The sequence below is a fragment of the Photinus pyralis genome, unplaced genomic scaffold (genome assembly GCF_008802855.1).
Source record: "Photinus pyralis isolate 1611_PpyrPB1 unplaced genomic scaffold, Ppyr1.3 Ppyr1.4_LG9, whole genome shotgun sequence".
In the NCBI taxonomy this organism is placed as follows: Eukaryota; Metazoa; Arthropoda; class Insecta; order Coleoptera; family Lampyridae; genus Photinus; species Photinus pyralis.
In genome coordinates this window covers 16,620,448-16,642,423 of record NW_022170878.1, presented here as the reverse complement: position 1 = coordinate 16,642,423, position 21,976 = coordinate 16,620,448, and the positions used below count along the sequence as shown (strand labels likewise).

The 21,976-nt window shown below is 36.3% G+C and overlaps 1 protein-coding gene across 1 annotated transcript in view; it reads right to left on the bottom strand.

The window, feature by feature from the left end:
• Nucleotides 1–21,976, bottom strand: part of LOC116180020 (glutamate receptor ionotropic, kainate 1-like) — a 55,127-nt gene that overhangs the window by 31,840 nt on the left and 1,311 nt on the right. The window contains exons 3-6 of the mRNA XM_031499843.1: nt 7,432–7,683; nt 6,435–6,455; nt 6,093–6,268; nt 1,771–1,824 (exon numbers count right to left, since the gene is read on the bottom strand). Of these exons, the coding sequence (XP_031355703.1) occupies nt 1,771–1,824; nt 6,093–6,268; nt 6,435–6,455; nt 7,432–7,683 (503 nt within the window). The remainder of the gene's footprint in view (nt 1–1,770; nt 1,825–6,092; nt 6,269–6,434; nt 6,456–7,431; nt 7,684–21,976) is intronic.

The window sequence follows — 21,976 nt, the reverse complement described above, 5'->3', positions numbered from 1 at the left end:
ACTTTCTGCGTGCGGAGTATTATGTCCAAACAAGCTTTGGAAGCTTCTTTTTCTTTCAGGGATATTCCTTTGTGGGGGAATTCGAAGATATACTCTAATTTCCCACTACTTTACTGTTCTGATTCGCATCAATTCTAGGACGTATAACTTTGTCTACCAATCAAAGCTATTGTTTGCGTCCAATGAGAACCCTAGACACTAATAACTCAACTTTGCTTGGAGTGGAAACCCGCTCAATCAGCAATTCACACCTATGGTAACGACGGATGTGATACTTACAGACTCTCGCGACTACCTAGCGCCTTAAACTTTCACACGCAATTGAAAAATCAGGTCCATATTCAAGAACCACTAAAACCCTAAATATTTCTATATATTTGGAAACACAAAAATGGACCTCGTGCAAACATTCGAAGACCTTATAAAGAGCGAATGCCCTTAACGTCTACTAACATTGGCGATTTACAAAAAGCATCATCACTAGGTAACATAGGCAATGCGGAATATTATGCAGGTTGTAATTTGGGGAACACTGAGTATACCTTCAAAATATTTGAATAGCAACCAATATTTTCTATTGCGTATTCATTTTGTGCTATATCCAAAAAAGAACACTCTTCAACAATGTAATAAAAACCAGTAGTTTCCATTAAAAATAATATGCTTCCCTTGACTAGACAGACGAACGCCACTGACTACACATTTCAAGTACTAGTTAAAGAGAAAATATTGACCAGTCCGTCCCCTTACCCTGCTATAGTGGGCATGAAAAGGTATATGTGTAAAACCCAAACAGGCTAGTAGCCTCGGGTTTAATTTTAGTTTCTCTATTAACTTAGATCTTGTGTGCAAATACTTCGGTAGGTGTAGTTTTACTGTAAAACTAAAGGTAATAAAGATTTTTTCACTTCACTTCAGTACGCAGTTTCTGTAAAAAAATGCTGTTTGTTTTGAGGCTATATACGCGGTTTCCATCGTGTACACTAAAAAAATTTTTAGTTTACTTTTGCGAAATATTCCATTCTGGCAAGTTTACGAAGATAAAAGAGAAGGAAAATTAATTAAACCTTTTGTAATAAACAAAAACAGTTTCAGACAAGGGTATTTACTTTAGTTGAAAAATATCAAAGAACAAGTATATATTTAAACATGCCTTGTCAACTTGTGAAAGGAAACCTGCTGTACTTTTACTTTTCTTCTTAGTTAGCTTAGCGGGATGTTTGTTGTTCATTATTTAAGGAAATTTAATTAAACAGATCTATTATTTGCTGTGGTAAGTTGGGTAATCTTTTAATCTTTCTATTTAAATTACTGCTTGAACTTGCTTATGCGTAAGCAGAAGCTAATTAAATAAACAGTGTTTGTGAAAACGCCTTCATTTTACACAAAATAACGACAAATCACGAAATTTTACATGTCAATATTTTCCCGTTTTAGGGTTTGCTTAGATTCATAGCATTTTCTTGTGTCTACAGACCCAGTATATTTAGAGTCTCTTGTAATGTAGGCAAGCCGAGCGTGTGATGCAAATGCAACTAATTTTTTTTTTGTAAATCGAGTGGCCTTGGCCTTTTGAAGTTATTTTCAGTTACGAATAGGGGGCGACAGTCTCATTTATTGTTGGCCCTGAAGTTCTGTATGTCGATTGAGTAGTTTTTTATATAATGCTCTAAACGTTTTACTCCCATAAGAGATCACTTTTGCTAGGGCTTAATTGATATCGGTCCTATTAATAAAATGAAGCAAATTTAAACGGTAGCTGATACTTACAAAGGTGGTGAACATGTAGTGGTATCGGTAGTCGTTCATTTGAAGTTGTAAAATCTGCAACAAAAGCAACATTTTTCTTTGTGAAAATGCACAATGGAGATTTTAGCGCTGCTTTATCAATACAAACAAACAAAAGTTTCCCGGAAGAGCGATTAAAAGCTATTTTCCTCCCCGTTCATTTCCAATCATTTTAGGGGATTTAATTTTCAGATAGGCGAAACGCTGAGAGTGGATTAAAAAAAATGATTCGGCTGTGTATGGAAAATGTAGCGGTACAAAACGGAATATTTCAGTGGTTGAATTATTGAATGAAAAAAAAGCGCTCATTTGCTGCATCCGAACCGGGTTTAAACATGCCGCAGTTCAACCTGCACTAAAGAACTGCGAAGTTACTCGAAAAGTAGCGAATTCGTTTAGGGAAAGATAGTGGGTTAAGGCTTTGATGGCCGTTTGCACCGACAAAGTTAAGCGGTGCTTAGCTTAAGCGTAGCTTAAAATCCATGACAACCATTGTCTCAATAATCGTTGCCATGGATTTTAAGCTACGCTTAAGCTAAGCTCCGCTTAAATTTGTCGGTGCAAACGGCCATGAGACATTAATAAATATGGACTACCTACTTAAAATATTGTCATTTAAAAGTCAGTTCGGTGTAAAAACCAAAAATACTGACAGGACATCGTGCATTTGAGTATATTTCAGGTAACTAAATGAGGGGGATTATTTACAAAGTAAGCACATAGGTGGTTCGTTTCATTTGAATTTGTATTTCGGTGTTTGTTTTTTCCTTTAGAATTGTTTGTATTTGCGTAGTTTTCGTTTTCAATAAGTTTCTGTCAGCCGAAATCTAATTAGCGCACGTGTTTTGATTGGCGATTTATTTGAAATGAAAGAAGTTAAGAAAAAAATGTTGAAGGAAGCCTATGAGATCGAAAAATTCTGGGAAGCACAAGTAGAGGAAGCATAGAAAAAGAAATTTTTTAAGGTGAAATCAAGGAGACTGAAGATATGAAGTAGCTCATAGACTTCCCAATTAAGGAAGTTGTTTCCAATGCAGCGGAGGAGAGAGAAACAATCGAAGAAACCAAAAAAACTGAAGAAGAAAAAATCCAAGAGAACAAAGAAGCCTATGAAATCAAAGAAGTTGAAGCGATCAAAGTAGACGATGAGGAAATTATGAAATCCGAACAATTATAGAGAAGCGGAAGAACGCAAGAATATCAAGAGAGTATAGGGAAGAGAGAAACTAAACAAGCGAAAAATAGGCTGCAGAAGGTGGAAAAGCTGAGGCGTGGCAGTCCGATCTCAAAAGCCCCGAAAGACGGAGAAAGTGAATAATAAGAAATTTGAAAAAAAAGTCAGCCAGAAAGCAGAGTCGAAAAATCTACAAAAACGAGAGGAGAAGGAGAAAACGGAGCCAAGAACGAAAGTAAGCAAAGTAGAAATGAAGAAATCCGAAGAACTTGGGCAGGGAATGATAAAGATGTCCAAGAACAGGAAAGTTAGAAAATCAGGGGAGTATAAGAAAGCGAAGATGTCGAGAAAAATTAAAATCTCAAGATTCTCAAAGAACAGAAAAGTAGCTGAAAAGAAAACGTAGTCGAAAGAAATTACAGAAGGCAAGAATCGTGAGCGCCACACTCAAGAGAAGTAGAAGAGTACGAAGAGGCACAAGAAATGAAAGAAAAAAGGCGAAGGAAAAAAATTCAATGAACCCTTCGATAATAAAGAAGCCAAACATCAGGAACGCAGGAAAATCAGGAGGTATAGGAAAGCGAGGAAGACGAGTAGGCTTGAAATCTTCAAAGAACAAAGAAGTGGATCGAGGAAGGGACGCTAGCTGACACGCGGCGAAAAAGTCGAAGAATCCACAAAAAAGGGCAAGGAGCGCAAAAATCAAAGAACCTTGTAACTGACAAAGAGGCGAAGAACAGAAGACACAACAAAAGAAAGGGAGTAGAGGAATCTAGTGAAATATTTTGAAATTTCGAGGGCTTCGAAAAACTGGAAAAGGAAATAAAAGAAGTAGCGGATGGAAGAGGATGCGCAAGAAATCAAGAAATTTTAAGGGATAGCAGATGAAGAAGAATTTAAGAAATCCAGTGAATAATGAAAAAACCGAAGAATGGGAGAACAAGTAAAACAAGAGAACGCAGGAAAACGAGGAGGATGTGGAGGTTTCAACGGCTCCGAATAACTGAAAAAGTTACCAACGAGAACTCAAACAAAAGTTTGGAGTCGAAACTGAAACCGAATTTTTGGAAATGATTCTGAGAAGATTCTGTAGACAGTTTGAAGAGGTGCTGAAGAGATTTTGAAGAGACATTGAACAAACTTTGAAAAGATTTTGAAGAAATTTGAAGATATTTTGAAGACAGCATGAAGAGATTTGAAGATTTTTAAGAAATTTTAGAGACTGAAGATATTTAAATAGATTTTGTAGATTTTAGAGAAATTTCGAACAGATTCGCAAGAGATTCTGGAGAGATTCTGAGGAGATTCTGAAGGGATTCTGGACAGATTGTGAGGAGATTCTGAAGAGAATCTGAAAAAAATGTTGAAGAGATTTCGAAGATATGTTGTAGAGATTTTGAAGAGATTTTAAAAAGATTTTGAAGAGATTTTGAAGAGATTTTGAAGAAATTTGGAAGTGATTTTGAAGAGATTTTGAAGAGATTTTGAAAAAATTTTGAAGAGCGATTTTGAAGAGATCATGAAGAGATTTGAAAATTCTGAAGAAAAGATATTTAAATAGATTTTGTAGATTTTAGAGAGATTTCGAACAGATTCACGAGAGATTCCGAAGAGAATGTGAAAAAAATTTTGAAGAGATTTTGAAGAAACTTTGAAGAGATTTTACAGAGATTTTGAAGAGATTCTGAAGAGCTTTTGAAAAGATTTTAAAGAGATTTTGAAGAGATATAGAAGAGATTCTGAAAAGGTTTTGAAGAAATTTTGAAGAAATTTTAAAGAAATTTGAAGAGATTTTGAAGAGATTCTGAATGGATTCTGGAGAGATTCTGAGGGGATTCTCAGGAGATTCTGAAGAGAATCTGACAAAAATTTTGAAGAGATTTTGAAGAAAATTTGAAGATTTTGCTGAGATTTTGAAGATATGTTGTAGAGATTTTGAAGAGATGTTGAAGAGACTTTGAAGAGATTTTGAAAAAATTTTGAAGAGATTTTGAAGAGATGTTGAAGAGATTTAGAAGCGATTTGGAAGTGATTTTGAAGAGATTTTGAAGAGGTTTCGAAGAAATTTTGAGGAAATTTTAAAGAAATTGGAAGAGATTTTGAAGAGATCATGAAGAGATTGGAAGCTTTGAAGAAATTTTAGAGATTTTGAAGATATTCAAATAGATTTTGTAGATATTAGAGAGATTTCGAACAGATTCGCAAGAGATTTTGGAGAGATTCTGAGGAGATTCTGAAGAGAGTTTGAAAAAAATGTTGAAGAGATTTTGAAGAAAGTTTGAAGAGATTTTGCAGAGATTTTGAAGAGATTTTGAAGAGATTTTGAAGAGCTTTTGAAGAAACTTTGAAGAGATTTTGAAGAGATTCTGAAGAGATTTTGAAGAGATTTTGAAGAAATTTGAAGAGATTTTGAAGAGATACTCAAAGTAAATTAAGGCATTTCCAACTTGAACGCATTTTTTAGGTTATGAAAGTCTTTGGAAATTAATCAGAGACGACTTTTACTATATAAGCGGGGAAACGTGATTTTCTCGTAAATTTGAACCCGAAGAATCCATTAAACCAACCTTAAATGATGATTAAAGCTGCACTAAAATAATTATGGCAAGCGAACCGAATCTTAAACAAATCAAAATTGGGTAGGACATACCCAAAAAAGCTAATCAAATACGACTGATCTTTCTTAAAAAAAAGAACAGAGAAACGCAAATTTTGGAACCATTGGGGGCATAACACCCCGCTAGCCCTTTTACTAATCACCTTTGGTTTGTATTAACCATTTATAGAAAATGTTACAACGTTGATAATATGTACCTCTATAACCCCCTGATAATGACCATGATCGTTGAATATATTTAATATCAAAGTACTATTTGGCTATTTGATTATGAGAATACTTTATGGGCCTTAGCTGGGTATATCTCGAACTACATTGTCCTGGATTGGACTGGCAATACAGGACGAACGAAAACTTAGATTAAAGAGTATGAGTCTTTGAAAACTCATTTATAACTTCTTAAACTCTGGAGCTATTCATACGTCGACGGTAATTTGGACTAAATGTATTTCAGTAACATTGATATTAAGAAATGGCATTAGCTAAAGCTAATAAAAGATGAGAAAAACTTACCGCTCGAAAGAAATGATGAATGTGTTTCGGATTCGTGTCGACAATCAACTTGAAAATCTCCTTCTGTCGCACTTCCCTCAGGACCTGTCGATACGAACCGGGCCCGGCCTGACGTATGTACATTTCCGTTTTCGCCGAGTCCGGCGCCTTAACCAGCTCTTGCAGCTTGAAAAGGCCTAAAAGAAACTTCTCCAAATTTCATCTACCACACAATGCCACATCGATTACGTACGTAAAGAGTGTTGCATATCAATTAAAATAATCGCAAAAAGTATTATTTGCATGCACTGAATAACACTATTTAAGCCTGAGTAGAAACCTACGTATAATTAATTAAGCTACCTTTACTCCCTAGTAGGTGAACTAAATGTGAAATGGAAAAGATCAGTAAGTTTTTGAAATTTGCCTCGGTCTACGTGTGCTAATTGTAGCGTTAACTGGTTTTTTTGCTTTACATGTGACAGTCGAATACAATTAATTGAAGCTCTTATTACTGAAACTAAAAACTTTAATGTCTTTGAAATTGATATAATTCGTTTAAATATGTGGAAGTTATCGGATTTTTTGGTGTGTGTACGAATTGTGTGTAAACTAAAATGTTCTCCGTGAATGAGGCGGCCACGGGGATGACAAATAACTGTAACCACATTAGTTACGACACCTAATGCCGGCATGGACCTCAACTCTCAACTGTAGGCTTGAATCCCCTGAACGAGGGGCAAGTTATCTATTTCGGGGGCGAGATCATGCTAACAAAAACTCTTCAGTTTAGAAAATATGTGCGATATATGAGTTGCGATTCACGGATTTCCACCATATTATGTCGTTAGTTTGATTTGCCCGACCAGGTCACGTAATTTCGGAGCGGCTTCTTGGAGCATGTTTTGCTGAAGTTTATCTAAAGTACGTCAAATATGATTTAGTTATGTCTGGAAATAGGTCAAAAATTTAAAAGAGACGCCTATGGAATTCTGAATCTTCCATTTGATAAAATAACGAATAATATTAATGTTAATAATATTCTCGACTTACAATTGAAAATATGTCAGGCATCTGTTAGGCTCCGAGCACCGAAAAAGGTAATACGAACAAAACGTCAACAAAGTCAACCGTGAATTCCACCTGCATCGTTCGAGAGGATACCTTGATTCCACTTTTATTCGCCAAAAAGTCGCGTTGTATTCGACGAAAATGCTAAGCACTAATTAATTAGCCACCCCTTAAAGCTACAATTCCAACGTAATGAACTGGTAAGCACTAATTCTCGCTAATTAAATTTTAATGTACTCTTATAAATTGACAGTGAAAATGCGTTCAGCAAGAAAAGTTAATTACGTACCGTAATCCTCCTCGTAAATAATTGCCACTTTGGTCCAATTTAGGTAGGTCATTAGATCTCGAAAGGCCTTGTTCATTAGCTCCTGGCTGGGATGCAGATTGATCGATAGCTCCTTTGAGAAGGGCTCGAAGTCTATACGGGCTTCGAGGTGCGGTACGTCGAGGGCCTCGCAGATGCTTTGGATGTGGGCGCCCAGCACGGGATCGGATGGTCCGAAGATCGCCTGGACGCCATATTCCATCTGGCGACAAGCTGAAACAATAGGAATACCGTTAGTTTTATGCTATTGTAAATTTGATTGGTTTATTGGTTATTTATTTACAATTAGCTAACAATACATTTATAACAGACTTAAAATGAATTGATTTATAACATCGCGGACTATTTATTACTTAGGCGTTGAAATTGGAACTGTCCTGCAACGCAATTCGATTTGATTATATAGTAAAATAGAGTGTTTCCGTGTGGTTGCGGGTGATCTCGAATGTTCTAGAACCAACCACTTCATATTTCCCGGAAAAATTGCGCCACATCCGCCTTCGTTCTTTATCACCGATGAGTAGTCTTTCTTCTCCCCTCGATGTCTGTTATTCCCACAAATATATTAGCTACCTATCGGCGTCTACAAACGACGAGGGACAGGCGAAAAACGAATAGCAAACGACGAATGGTAGATTATAAATAACGAAAAAAGAAGAACGAGGAAGGGTGAACGAGAAGAAGTATCAGGTAAGAATTGGGAGAAGCAGAAAAGAGGAACTGAGGTAAAAGAAAAGGACGAACGATACACAAGAAAGAAACAATGTAGGGAAAAAAGAGGATAAATCGCCAAGTTGGAGATTAAAGGGGAGAAAAGACAAAGGAGGGCAAATAAGGAAGAGCCGCTAACCAACACAAAGAAGAGGATGAATGCGGAGGAACAAGCAAGAGCAAACCGGACGGTAGAGGCAGACGGAAGGTGAAAGTCAAGATAACAACGAAACAACCAGAAGACGAAAAAAGAGGAAGGAAGATAGAATATATAGAAGACGGTAATAAAATACAATGAAAAATAAAGACATGGGGAAAGGGGGAAAAGCGTAAGAAGAAATAACGAAGGAAGAGCAAAGAAGGAGAGAAGAGGAAGTCGCAGGTCCAGGTAGGACGAAATGAAGATCGACAAAAAACAGAAAACAATGAGGAAGGATGTGCAAAAAGCGAACGGGGAGGGCAAAAAGCAAGGAAGTCGGGTACAATGGCATGGAGCGAAGAGGAAAAGGTGAAAAACGAGGAAAACAAAAAAATGTGAAGTAGGGCACATGAGAAAGGAGGAAGTACAGGAAATTGAAGAAAAAAAAAGAATAAAGATCGAAATAATGAAAATGAAAGATAAGACCAGGAAGGTAAAGTAAGTGGAAGAAAGGGGAAGGTGGAAAGACAATATGAAAATAGGAAGGAAAAAATAATGAAGAAAGGACAAAGATGAATATAATATTATGTAGACGGAAGTATCGGATGAAACAGGAAAGAGGAAGCAAAAATGTCTAAGAATCGGAAATCAGGTGGGAAGAGAGGAAAATGAGCGACTGGGAATCAGAAAAAAGCACTAAAGAATCAACAAAGGAATTGCGAGAGTAGAGTGAAGATGAAGGAAGAATGATAGAGAGAATAAAGGAAACGGAAGGGAGGTAAGGTGAAGATGCATAAAGAAAACAAGAGAAGGAAAACGACGAACAATACCAAATGTAAAAGATAAATGTGAAGAGAAAAGAGGAATAAATCGGGAAGTAGAGGGGCATTGATGGGGAACACGGAAGAACGGAGCAAGTTACGGAAAGGCGTAGGAAGAAATACAATGAACAGAGAGCAAAGAAAAAAAGGAAAAGATGAGAAAGACCGATGATGTAGGGGAGAGAGTCAAACTCACAGGAAATGAGGACAAGCAAAGAAAATGAGAAAGGATGTGCAAAAAGCAATGGGAGAACGACAAAGAATGAGGAACTAAAATAGAATAGCAAGGAACGAAGAGCCAAGTATGAAAAAGGGGAAGACGAAGAGATGTGACGAAAGGCAAACGAGGAAGAAGAAATCATAGGATATTGAAGAGGAAAATGAAAACAAAGTTAAAATAATGATAAAAATGGAAAAAGGGATAAGGGCGAATATAAAGGTCGCGTGAGAAGCAAGGAGGGAGAAGATATGCCAGAATAAAATGAGTTCGAAGAATGAATAAAGAGCTGTAAGCAGGAGGAAGATAAAATAACAGGAAGATGAAAAACGAACGAAGAAATAGGAAGGTGTAAAGACGATATGAAAAGAGAACAGGTATAAATATATGCAGAAGAAGGATGAAGAAATAAAGTAAGGAACGTGAATCGAAAAAAAACAGGAAAGAGGAAGGAGAAAAAAATATCTAAACAGAATGAGGTAGGAAGAAGGAGAAATGAGCGACTGGGAACAAGAAGAAAAGTACGGCAATAGTAAATCGAAAACGGAATAGCGAATCAAGAGAGACGAGCAACGAACGAAGAAAGAAGATGTGAGAATGCCAAAGAAGGGAGGCGAAAGAAGAGGATATGAATATACCGGAAATACAGGGAAATCGAGTGAGATGAAGATCAAAACATGACGAGAAGAAAAAAGGAAAATGGGAGGACGAATGACGATAAGCAAAGGAGACTGAAGAAACAATGACAAAGAAATGGCGTGAGGAGTAGGGAAAAGAAAGAATGATGATAGAAGGAGGGCCGAATGATTATGAAGGAAGAGCAAAGAACAAAGATAGAAAAGTCAGGGATTAATAAAGAGGAAAATGAGTACGTATGAAGGAGAAGGACTGAAAATTAAATCCATCAACGGGAAGAGATCTACGGAGGAAGAACAAGAAGGCTGGAAAGAAGAAAATGAAGAAATAAGGGGGAGAAAAGGAAAGGCTGCAATTAAAGGGGGAAAAGGGGAGGGGAGAAGGATCAATAAAAAGGGAAAGAAGATAAAAGTAAGAAGATGAGTAGAAAAAAGGAAATGAAAGGGGAAACAGGGAAGAAGGAGAGGCGCAGAATAGATATCGAAGTGCTAAGTGAAAGGAGCGGTAAAAAAGAAAAGAGTACCGAAAGGAAAAGGACAAGGAATGAAATAAAGGATACGTAATGAGTGTACACAAGCAATTTCTAGTCAGAGGTTTCGGACCACAAAGCTTAAGGAGTCGATATTTTGTAATTTCATTGCTTCATGGACGTTGTAATGAGCTTAAGGATACCGTAATGTTTGGATTCAGAAGAATAAAAAAGAAAAAAGAAGAGGATGAGAAGGAGGAACATATGGCAGAGCGGAATAAATAACAATGAAAAAGGAAAAAAATATATATGGAAGAAAGGGAATAAAGTGAAAAAGGTGGGTGATGTGCAAAAGAGAACCAAAGACAAAAAAGAGGGAAAAGGAAAGAGAAGAATGAAAAACGATGTCTGAACATGGAGAGAAAAAACGAGCAACTAAAAGAGACAAGATCAGGGCATGAGTGAGAGCGAATGGGGAAGCATGACAGAGGAGAAGAAAAAAGACGAACTAATCAAAATCATGGAAATGAACAGAAAAATGGAAGATGAAAGAGCGAAGGGCGATATTGAAAACAGGAGTAGTAAATAATGAAAACGTATAAGGAAGAAGATATGTTCAAGGAGGATGAAACAAAATGAAGTATGGGGCAAGAATTATAGAAAGAATCAAGCAAACAGAAAGGCGGCAAAGGGGAATTGAAAATAAGAGAAGATAAATGAAGAATCACGGGAAACACAGAAGTGATGCAAATTCGTATAGAAAAGCGTATGAAGACACAATGAAGGAAGAGAACAGATGCAGAAAATAAGAAGTAAGGGAGAATAGCAACGAAAGAACGGCCAAGGATGAAAAAGGGGGAAGACGAAAAGATATGAAGTAGGACAAGAGAAGTAGAAAAGACAGAGAATGGAAGAGGAAAATGGGAACAAAGTCGAAATGATGCAAAGGGGGTGAAATTTAGGGGTAAGTTTAAAACAGAACATGTGATGACCAGAAGAACAAAAAAAAATGGAAAACGGAAAATGGGCGTTCGGAAGAAGGTATAGAAAAGCGCATAAAGAAATAAAGAAGGAAAAGAAAGAGAATTGGGAAAAAAGTGAAGAAGAAAGATGACCTAGGTGCTAGGTGAGAGGGCCGAAGACACAGGAAGGAGGGAATGAGAACAAGTAGAGCGAAATGAGGAACGATGTGCCAAATCGGAGAACAAGGAAGCAAGGAAGGAAGAGGATGAAGACGAAAAAGTATAAAGTAGGACAAATGAGGAAAATTAAAATAAAGTCGAAATAATGAGACGAAGGGAAATGAAAGAAGAACAAGACCAAAGGACGAAGTACTATATCAAAGAATAAAAAAAGGGATAATAAAGAATATATAGGTAACGTTAGAGGAAGGTGGAAAGGCCACATGAAAAGAGAAAGGAAAAATAATAAAAAAAAGTAAATAGGAGAAGGATGAAGGAAAAAAGGAATGATGATGAAGGAAGAATCGAAGAATCAGGAAAGAGGAAGGATAATAGGATAAGAAATATTGAAGAATTGAGAATGAGTGAGGAAAATGGCGAAAAGAGCGACTGGGAACAAGAACAAAAGGACAAAGGGAGAGTCAAAGAAAGGATAATAGGGAGAGCCAAGAGAGGAGAACTAAGTACGCAAAAGAAGAGAGACGAAATGAAAGAGGATGCACCGAGAAGACCGAGGAGATCGAGGGGACAAAGGACAAAAATTCGAAATGATCAGAAGAAGGGAGAATGAATTGCGATAAGGAATTGGGAATGAAGAAATAATGACAAGGAAATGGTGTGAGGAATAGGGAAAAGAAAGAAAGGTGATAAAAGAAGGATCGAATGATTACAAACGATGTGGAATTAAGGCGAGAGGGTAAGATAAGAGCAAAAATTGAAGTGCGACAAGCGAACACCAAAAGAGAAGAGCAAAGAACAAAGAATTAAAATCCAAGGATTAACACAGAGGAAAACGAGTAGACGTGAAGGAGGAAGCCTCAAAATCAAACTAGGTCAAAGTGAAGCACACTCAGACTTTAATACGACGCAATTTCTGCAACGATGCGGCTTTCTACAGCGCAGCCATTTCTACGACGCACTAATTCCAACGAGGTCAAACGACGTGTCTTGTTTCTTGAAATATCACTAGATCTACAAACCACCCCTCTTAAGGAAGATGCACTCTACTTTGTGTTTCTACTTGCGATGAGCAGATGGACAAGTTCCTGAAGAAGTGGAAGCAACTTAGTGCACATTTAAGAACACCCTGTATATGTTCGCGAATTAAAATCGTAACAAGTACATTCTAATGCGAACGATTCCCATTGTTCGCTCTCATTGCACTTATTCCCTCTGTAAATTCGCAATAAATACCCGCTTCTGTTTATATGCCATTAAAAAAGCACTCATTTTACAAATTGAAAAAGCAAACACAATCACGAACGTAGCACAGTCCAATTTAAAATATCCATCTGCATTTTGAACGGTGTAATGTGCACATTGTTTTCGTGCAATAATGATGCGCTCGCTGTAAAGTTTAATGAGGCACTTTTTTTAGTTTAGTGTTGCTGTTCATTAAGAACAGAAAAAATTCGGGCAAAGTGATCGATAAGGCTGTTAGGGTAATTGATCTGTTTAAAAATACCAATTACGATAATGGCTATGCTCTTAGCAATTTATGTTTGTTCACCGGTGCATTGCTACCTATTGATTACTAAACATTGTGTAACACTATTTACCTTTCGGGAAAGCGATCGCCCACAATCCGTTGGGGAGATATTTTAAAAAGCATTCGTCACGTGCCTGGATTTTTGTGTATATAGAACCGTCACAAATTTGAACCCTCGTAATTTGAAAATCTTCAAAAGTTTGATACCCGAAAATGTAAAAATTAAAAGTTTGACACCCCAAACGATTAAAAATCCCTACGCTCAAAATCTCCAAATCAAAGGTTGATCAGTAACATCTGCATCGTAACTTTGAAGCATGGCAGATCATAGAATACTAACATTGACATTGAAATCCAATTTAAGATTTAATTTTGAAAGTTTCAAAAACTTGCTTTTTAAATTTTAGGTATCATTTCATCGATGATTCGTGGCAATTTTGAAATTTAAACTCTAAGAGGCTTTCGATATTTTTAAGTTAAGAATCTTTGAGCCTCTGCAATTTGGAGACTTCGATATATATAATAAACCCCTTTAAATTTGAATTGCTAGAATCCAGCTTGAAACATTGAAAAGCCATTAAATCTTTAACAGGAGGTTGCACTTCATTCTCGAAGTACAAATCTTCGAAATCTTATCTTGGAAGCATAGAAGTGTGTGTCAAACATAACAGCCTTGGCCGACCCCACCCCCCTGAAAATAAAGGCCAAAAATAGAAATAGAAAACCTAAACCTTGCAATAATTTCATTTAAACTTTCGGAACATGCCGTATATGAGTATATTTCAATTTATTCAGTAAGTCTGGGTGGTAGTTTACAAATAAACAAACATTGTGTTTATTTTACTTGAATTCGTGTATCCGTGTTTGTTTTTCCTCTTAGAAATTTGAATTTGTTTATGCTAAATTTTGGGCAGTTGTTAATTAAAGTGGTGTAAGAAGTTTAAAGGGTGTTGCCCAATTGCGCAAAAATTTTCGTCCAGCTAAAAAAGTGTACATTAGGTTTTCTTAAGGTTATCTTGTTAAAAAGTTTCTACCGTTTGAACAGCCACCGAAAATTTGTCCTCATATTCAAGTCAGTTTTGTGTGTCATCAAGTTCAGTTCAACAACAAGTGAAGTTCAGATAATTTGGATAAAAAAAAACTGTAAGTAATATGAAGATTTTCTATTTTACTAGTCGCCCGTCTGCGAGCGGAGTAATATGACCAAACAAGCTCTGTAAGTTTTTCTTTCTCTCAGAGATTTTGTTTTAACTTTTTTCATGTGTTTGTTAATCACTTATTGTGTGTTCATTAGAATCCGTAGTGAGACTCCGATGGAGCTTTCATATCAGATTTTTGTTTCGTGTCCAAGAATTATGGCAAGTGGTAATGAAAATGTGGAAGTTGACCGGAGCTACTAGTAGAACCTCCCCAATTAATAATTTAGAGATGTTTTATTGTGACAGGGGCCGGGCGTCTACGAGGAAAGTAACAAAAACTCTAAATTTAAAGGTTACTGTTTCCAGTATCCCAATCAACCAAGGTTTTCCAAGAAACCTTTAAAATAGGCTTTGAAGAGATTTTAAAGACTTTGTGGAGATTTTTAAGAGACCTTCAATAGCTCTTCAAAATCTTTTAAATGCGCTTTCAAAGGAACTTTAAAGCGACTTTGAAGAGACTTTGATGATATTTTGAAATGATTTTGGAGAGATTTTGAAGAGATGTTGAAGAAACTTTGATGATATTTTGAAAGGATTTTGGAGAGATTTTGAAGAAATTTGGAAGAAATTTTGAAGAGATTGAAGATATTTTGAAGATTTGAAGAAGTTTTAAAAAAATTCAACCATAAAAGAGATTTTAAAGAGGTTTTGAGGCGATTTTGCAGACAATTTGAAGAGATTTTGAAAAGACGTTGAAGATATTTTAGAGATAGGAGGTTCTGAAGAGATCTTAATGAGACTGAGGATATTTTCAAGGGGTCGGTATTAAAAAAACGTAAAAATCCTGAAAAGATTTTGAAGAGAATTTTGAGAGATTTTGAAGAAAATTTAAAGAGATTTTGAAGAGATTTTGACGATTTTGCAGACATTTTAAAGAAATTTCGGAATTTTGAAGAGATTTTGAAAAGATTTTGAAGAGATTTTGAAAACATTTTGAAAAGATTTTCTAGATATTTTGAGGAAATTTTGAAAAGATTTTGTAGAGATTTTGAAGAAATTCTGCAGAGACTATGTGGACATTTTGAAGTCTGAAGAGATTTTCAAGAGATTTTAATGACATTTTGCGAAGCTTTTGAAGAGATTTTAAACCCTTCTTAAAGAGATGTTGAAGAGATCTTGATGAGACTGTTAAAGGAAATATTTTGAAGAAGTTTTAAAGAAATTTTGTAGCAACCAAAGAAGAGACTTTAAAGAGGTTTTGACGCTGCTTTTAAGAGATGAGGCGATTTTGCAGACAGCTTGAAGAGATCTTGAACAGACGCTGAAGAGATTTTAAAGAGATAGGAGGTTCTAAAGAGATTTTCTTGAGCCTTTGAGGATATTTTCAAGGGGTATTAAAGACAGTTTGTAAAGATCCTGAAAAGATTCTGAGGAGACTTTTGAGAGATTTTGAAGAAATCCTGCAATGATTTTGCACTGATTTGAAGAGACTTTAGAGAGATTTTCGAGAAATTTTAAGCAGCTATTGAAGAGATTTTAATGCTACTTATTTTGAAGATTTTGAAGAGATTTTTGAAGAAATTTTGAAATGACTTTGGAGATTTCAAAGATATTTTGAAGAGATTTCGAAGAAATTTCGAAGAGATTTTGAAGAGATTTTGAGGAAATTTTGAAAAGATTTTGTAGAGATTTTGAGGAAATTTTGAAAAATTTAGAAGAGATTTTGAAGCAACTTTGAACATATTTTGAAGACATTTTAAAGTTATTTCGAAGAGGCTTTGAAGAAATTTTGAAGACTGAGGCGAAGACCTTGAAGAGATCTTGAAGAGCTTTTAATGGCGCTTTTAAAGGGACACTAAAGCGACTTTGAAGAGATGTTGAAGAGAGTTTGATTAGATTTTGAATAGATTTTGAAAAGATTTTGGAGAGATTTTGAAGATATTTTGAGGAAGTTTTAAAGAAATTCTGTAGCAAATATAAAAGAGATTTTGAAGCGGATTTTAAGAAATGTTGAGGTAATTTTGCAGACTATTTGATGAAATTTTGAAGATATGCTGAAGAGATTTTGAAAAATATTTGGAAAATTTTTGAGGAAATTTTGAGGAGACTGTAGATATTTTGAAAAAATTCTGAAGAGACTATGTGGAGATTTTGAAGATTCTGGTGAGATTTTAAAGAAATTGTTAGAAGCTTTTGAAGAGATTTTAAAGTCACCTTGAAGATATTTTGCAGATATGTTAAAGAGATCTTGATGAGATTGCGAAGGAAGATTTTTGAAGGGACTTTGAAGACATTTTGAAGGGGTTTTAAATAATCTTGTAACAACCCTGAAAAGGATTTTAAAAAGGGCTTTATGAGGTATTGAGGCGATTTTTCAGGTACTTTGAAGAGACACTGAAGGAATTTTGAAGAGATCTTAAAGAGATTTTTTTAAGGTTCTGAAGAGATTTTTTGGAGGTTCTGAAGAGATTTTAAGGCGACTATGAAGATATTTTGAAGAGATGTTAAAGATATATTGAACATATTTTGAAGAGATTTTGAAGCGGTTTTAAAGATATTATGAAGAGATTTTCAAAAGATTTTGAAGAATACTTTGAAAGCGACTTTGAATACATTTTGAAGAGGTTTTGAAGAACGTTTGTAGGGATTCGGAAGAGATCTTGAAGAGATGTTGAAGAGACTTTGAAGAGATTTTCAAGAGATTTTATTGTGACTTTAAAGATATTTTGAAGAGATGTTGTATTTTGGACACATTTTTCAAGAGATTTTGAAGAGGTCTTAAAAAGATTATGAAAAGATTTTGGAGATTTTAAAAAAATTTCGGAGCTTTTAAGAGACTGAAAAGATTTTGAAGAAATTTTTAAGAAATTTCGGAATTTTGAAGACTGAAAAGATTTTGAAGAGATTTTGAAAAGATTTTGAGGAGATTTCGAAGAAATTTTGAAGAGTTTTTGAGAAAATTTTGAAGCGGGTTTGAAAACATTTTGAAGAAGTTTTGAAGAAATTTTGCAGATTTTCTGAAGAGATTTCGAAGAGACCTTGATTAGATTTTGAAGAAATTTTGAAAAGATTTTGAATAGAGTTTGAAGAAATGTTGTAGAGATTCTGAAAAGATTTTGCAGAGACTTTGAAGTGGTTTTGAAGAGATTTTATAGAGATTTTAAGAAGGCTTTTAAGAGAGGTTTTGAGACCACAAAGCTACAAAAAATTTAAATTCTTAGAAAACTTGAAGCCCTAACCTTAAACATTAAGATTGAAACTGTTCAACTATGGGTCGAATATTTGAATACCTAAGGTTTTGTTTTGAATCATAATTTATAGAGTAAAAGCTTCAATGTTTTTGAAGGTATCTTCGTAGCTTGAGGATGTGAAAAAGTTCAAACCTCAAAACCCTCAAACTTTGAACAGATAGGTCGTATAGGTCTCAATAAATGTTTGGAACATCCCCACCACAAATTTTGAAACCTTAAAACCTTGTGGTACGAAAGTCTTGAAACCTTGAAGCATTCAGTTTTGTGACTGTTTCCCTGTACCTAATCCTCAATCTAGTAACACCAAAAGCCGAGAGACACAGACTTTAACGAGTATTTACAGTTTTGAAACCTTACAAAACCTAAGTATAACCTTAATTGAGATACATTAGCTCTGAGGCTTCGAACTTGACCATTAATCCTCGAAATCGCGAGATATCACCTTCAAAACTTCATACCTTTGAAGCATTAAGAGACCCGAAATCCCACTAAAACTTGTGAATAAAGCTCTGATGCATTTAAAACCTCAAAACCCTGATCCAATGACTGTGAATGTTGGAAACCTATCGATCTCGAATATCTATAGCCTGCGTGCAAATAATTTCAAAGCATTAGAAAATAGGAAAACTGCATGTGTGTATCGTGCATGTCAAATAAGCTCTCAAGTCTGCAAAGTTTTAAAGCTTTCAAAACCTCAATAACGCTAAACCTTTGAGCTTTATTAGCACTCATAATGTCGATAGTGTTCGTTTTAGGTTTTTGAAACCTTGAGGTTTAAAAACCTTAAAACCTAGAATTGAAAAAAATTTCGACATGGAACCTTGATACCTTGAAACCTCGAAGTCATATTTTTCTCGAATATGCTTGCAATTTGGAATAAGATACGACTTACTTGTTAAGATCAATTTCGTCTCATGGTACTCGTAAATGACTAATTAAAGATCAAGACAGCGTTCCAGCTCTAGCCACGTGGCAACTCTCGCAAAGGGGTTCAAGAAAACCATTTGTATGTAAAGTAAAATTTTCTTTTATCATCTTGAAGTGTTTCCTCGCGAAAACATAAAGAAAACTAAATTGGGTGTAACGGAGGAAATATTTACACCAGACCCTTATCAGATGAAATTCAGCATTTTTAAAGCATATAAATAGCAATAAAAAGATGTATATATACGACCGCACACAGTAAATAACATTTAGCCATTGAAAATGTAAGGTTCTCCTCCGAAAAGCGCCGGAATATAAAAAAAGAACGTGAAAGGAAACCCTAATTGAGCATCCCGAAATCCATACCGTTTTGACATTGACGTAACGTTTCTAAATCGCGTTAATTTAACAAAGGAGTCTCGCTGTCATATCCTTCGAAAAGTGCGACGAACCCCCGAAGGACCCTTTTCAAGTTCATATCATCTTATTATAGCTGCGAGGACTTTAACATACTTGACGTTGAACCTGCGTAATCAAAATGTATGTTTAATCTTCGCTGTCAACCGTCTCCACGTTAATTACGCATTCCTCCTAAGACAATAAATTTTGGCGGCAATTTTTTTCGCCCTCCCCACGAAAATGGCACAATAAGCAGCACGGGGCGACGATTTTCCCCGTACGGAAATCGATATGAAAGGGCCTTTAAGCTATATTCGAGCTGAATGGAAACTGTTAACGAAATTACATCAATTTTCATCTTGCGACGATGGCCCTTTAATATTACTTCAGAAACACTCTCACCTTAAATTGCGTCAAATGCTTTTTAAATGGAGCGAATCGTTACGAATAAACATATCTCATTCACTAACGAACCCCTTAACTTTCGACGACTGTTGAATTGAAAACCTTAGGAATTTAATTAATGAGCTAAAGTTCCTTGAAACGGTTTTTATTTTTAGCCAACATACTTTCTCAATTGATTTTCCCTTTGTAATGCCCACCCGGAAAGTTTTTCTTTAAATTCTGACAATAAAAGTTAGGACCTTAAAGGGGCAGGAGCCTAAAATCTCAGCAACTTAAGAGATGAGGCACATGCGAGCTCATTATTTGAAACCTAGAGCTAAAATTCAGGGTCTCGGTCGACCAGTATTGAGTTCTGAGAATGATGAGGTAACGGAGAAGCTTTGTTTGGTAACAGTGTCACATGGCCTCGATGTTTCCGTACTTTGGGGCGTCTGAGCTGACAAGCCTCGGAGCTTTGAAGGTGTACAAAGTCAAAGCATCAGATTCTAACAGTTAGACTCCCAACGCCTCTGAGCCTCAAAAACTTAGAGCTTTAAAGCCTCAGAACGTCAGGTCCGAAAATTTCTGTGCCTCGGAGCCGAAGGGCTTTGAAAGAACATCGAGGTTACAGGAATTTGGAGTTGCTGGCAGCTGGATCTTCGAAGCCTTCGGTATCCTCCAGTTTTCAGTGATTCTGATCGTCGGGTTTTTGTAAGATCCTCAAACCGTCTTAGAGCGAATCCACTCTGTCGACATCTTTCGACTAGTGACAATTCAGAAACTCCTTGACCTTGTACAGCACTCACGGAATCGGTCGGCTCCGTCTTCAGCCCTGAACTCTTACCAAAACTGAGTGCACGCCTTCCGTATTCCGTATTCTGCATGATCGAGTCGGGGTGCAGTGCTGGTCTTTCGTTCTCCCCTCTTCTTTGACTTTTACTGAAGGCCAAGTGACGTCTATCCAGATTACTATTTTTCCATTTTGCTTTAGCTCTGCTTGTGTATAAGAACTTTTGTTACGTTTGCCCAAAGTGAACGTAACAGGGGGCCTACGTAGTGTTTTCCTTGGTTGATGACCAAACACCGTGAAACTGTATTACAAAACCCAAGAGCGGAGGCAGAGACGTCTGATCATTATATCCGTATGTCAACAAGTACGCGAAGCACCCCGTCGGCCATCCGGGGTTGTTAGTGGCCTCAACAGCTCATCTCCTGCAACCCTGACAGAATTGAAAGGCTTGTGAAGTGTGCGGTCGTCCCACCACAGAAACTATATCACCCTTGTTGCCATATATGTGCGACGAGCAGCGTATGTGCTCCTTCATAATTAAATCTGGATGATTGCACTGATAGCCTCAAATCCCAGTACTCTCGGAGCTTCAACAAAGCCACAAAGGTCATGGTCTCATGGTTTTAGTCTTTGAACTCCAAATTGGCAGAGTTCTCGCGATTACCAACGTCCGAAAACTAGGACCCTAGTTTAGGAACTTAAGTGCTTAAGGTTAGGACCTTAGGATTCTAGGTGCACTTAAGAGCTTTGGAGGAGCTTAAAGGCTTAGGGTCCATAAATTTCGGCAGCTTAAGAGATTACTTATGCATCCTAGAGGGTTTTAGTGCCTCAGTGTAGGTATCAATATTCAATTTGGCGGGGACATAGAACCCTTGAAAATCGGTTACTCAGTGCCGCGTGGACTCCAGGCTTCTTTGAAACTGCTCATCACCTCAGATACTCAAAACCCCTGAGTCAAAAAACGGATCCTTACTGAGCAGAAATGCTTCCGTGCTTTCAAGAACCGCGGTGTTTCAGGGCCCTGGAGTTCCTGGCATTCGGACCTCCCCAAGTCTCCGGGATCTTCCGGTTCTCAGTTTCTAGCAGTCATAGAACTCGAGGGACAGAGACTTTACGATCGTCAGGCCCTTTGAGCTAACGATTTAAGATTCTCAAACCATAGCAAATTCACTTTGTCGGCCATCTATCGATTAGTGACAATTCAGGAACTGCTCGTATGCGAGTCTGCGTACAGTTTAGTCAACGAATACGCGGTGCATCCCGTCGGCCATCCGGAGGTCCTAGTGGCCCCTCAAGCTTTTGCAACCCTGACAGAATTGAGGGAGTTGTAAAGTGTGTGGTAGTCCCACCACAGAAACTATATGAGCGGTGTTGCCATTTAGGTGCGAGGAGCGGATTATGTGCTCATCCATAAATTAAATCAGGATGAGTGCACCGATAGTGGCGATCAACGGAACGCATGTATCAGTTAAGAATATGACAAGAGAAATCTAGGATTTTAAAGATTCTATTCGAGGTTTCAAGGTTTAAAAATTCATATATCTGGAAGGGTTGAGTATATGAATGTTCAAAGACAGGCCGTGGAAGTTTCAAATTGAAATTTAATAACTCCTCTATTCTCACATTTTATCTTAAATTGTGATGTTTGTGCCTCTGGAACTGACGCGATCACGGAAATGTCTTCTCCCAGCTTCATACATGTATAGCGAATAATAATATTAACTATGATATGGATAGTGTATGTTACTTATTTCATTTATTTCATTTATTTTATTTATTTTATTTATTTTATTTATTTTATTTATTTTATTTATTTTATTTATTTTATTTATTTTATTTATTTTATTTATTTTATTTATTTAATTTATTTAATTTATTTTATTTATTTTATTTATTTTATTTATTTTATTTATTTTATTTATTTTATTTATTTAATTTATTTTATTTATTTTATTT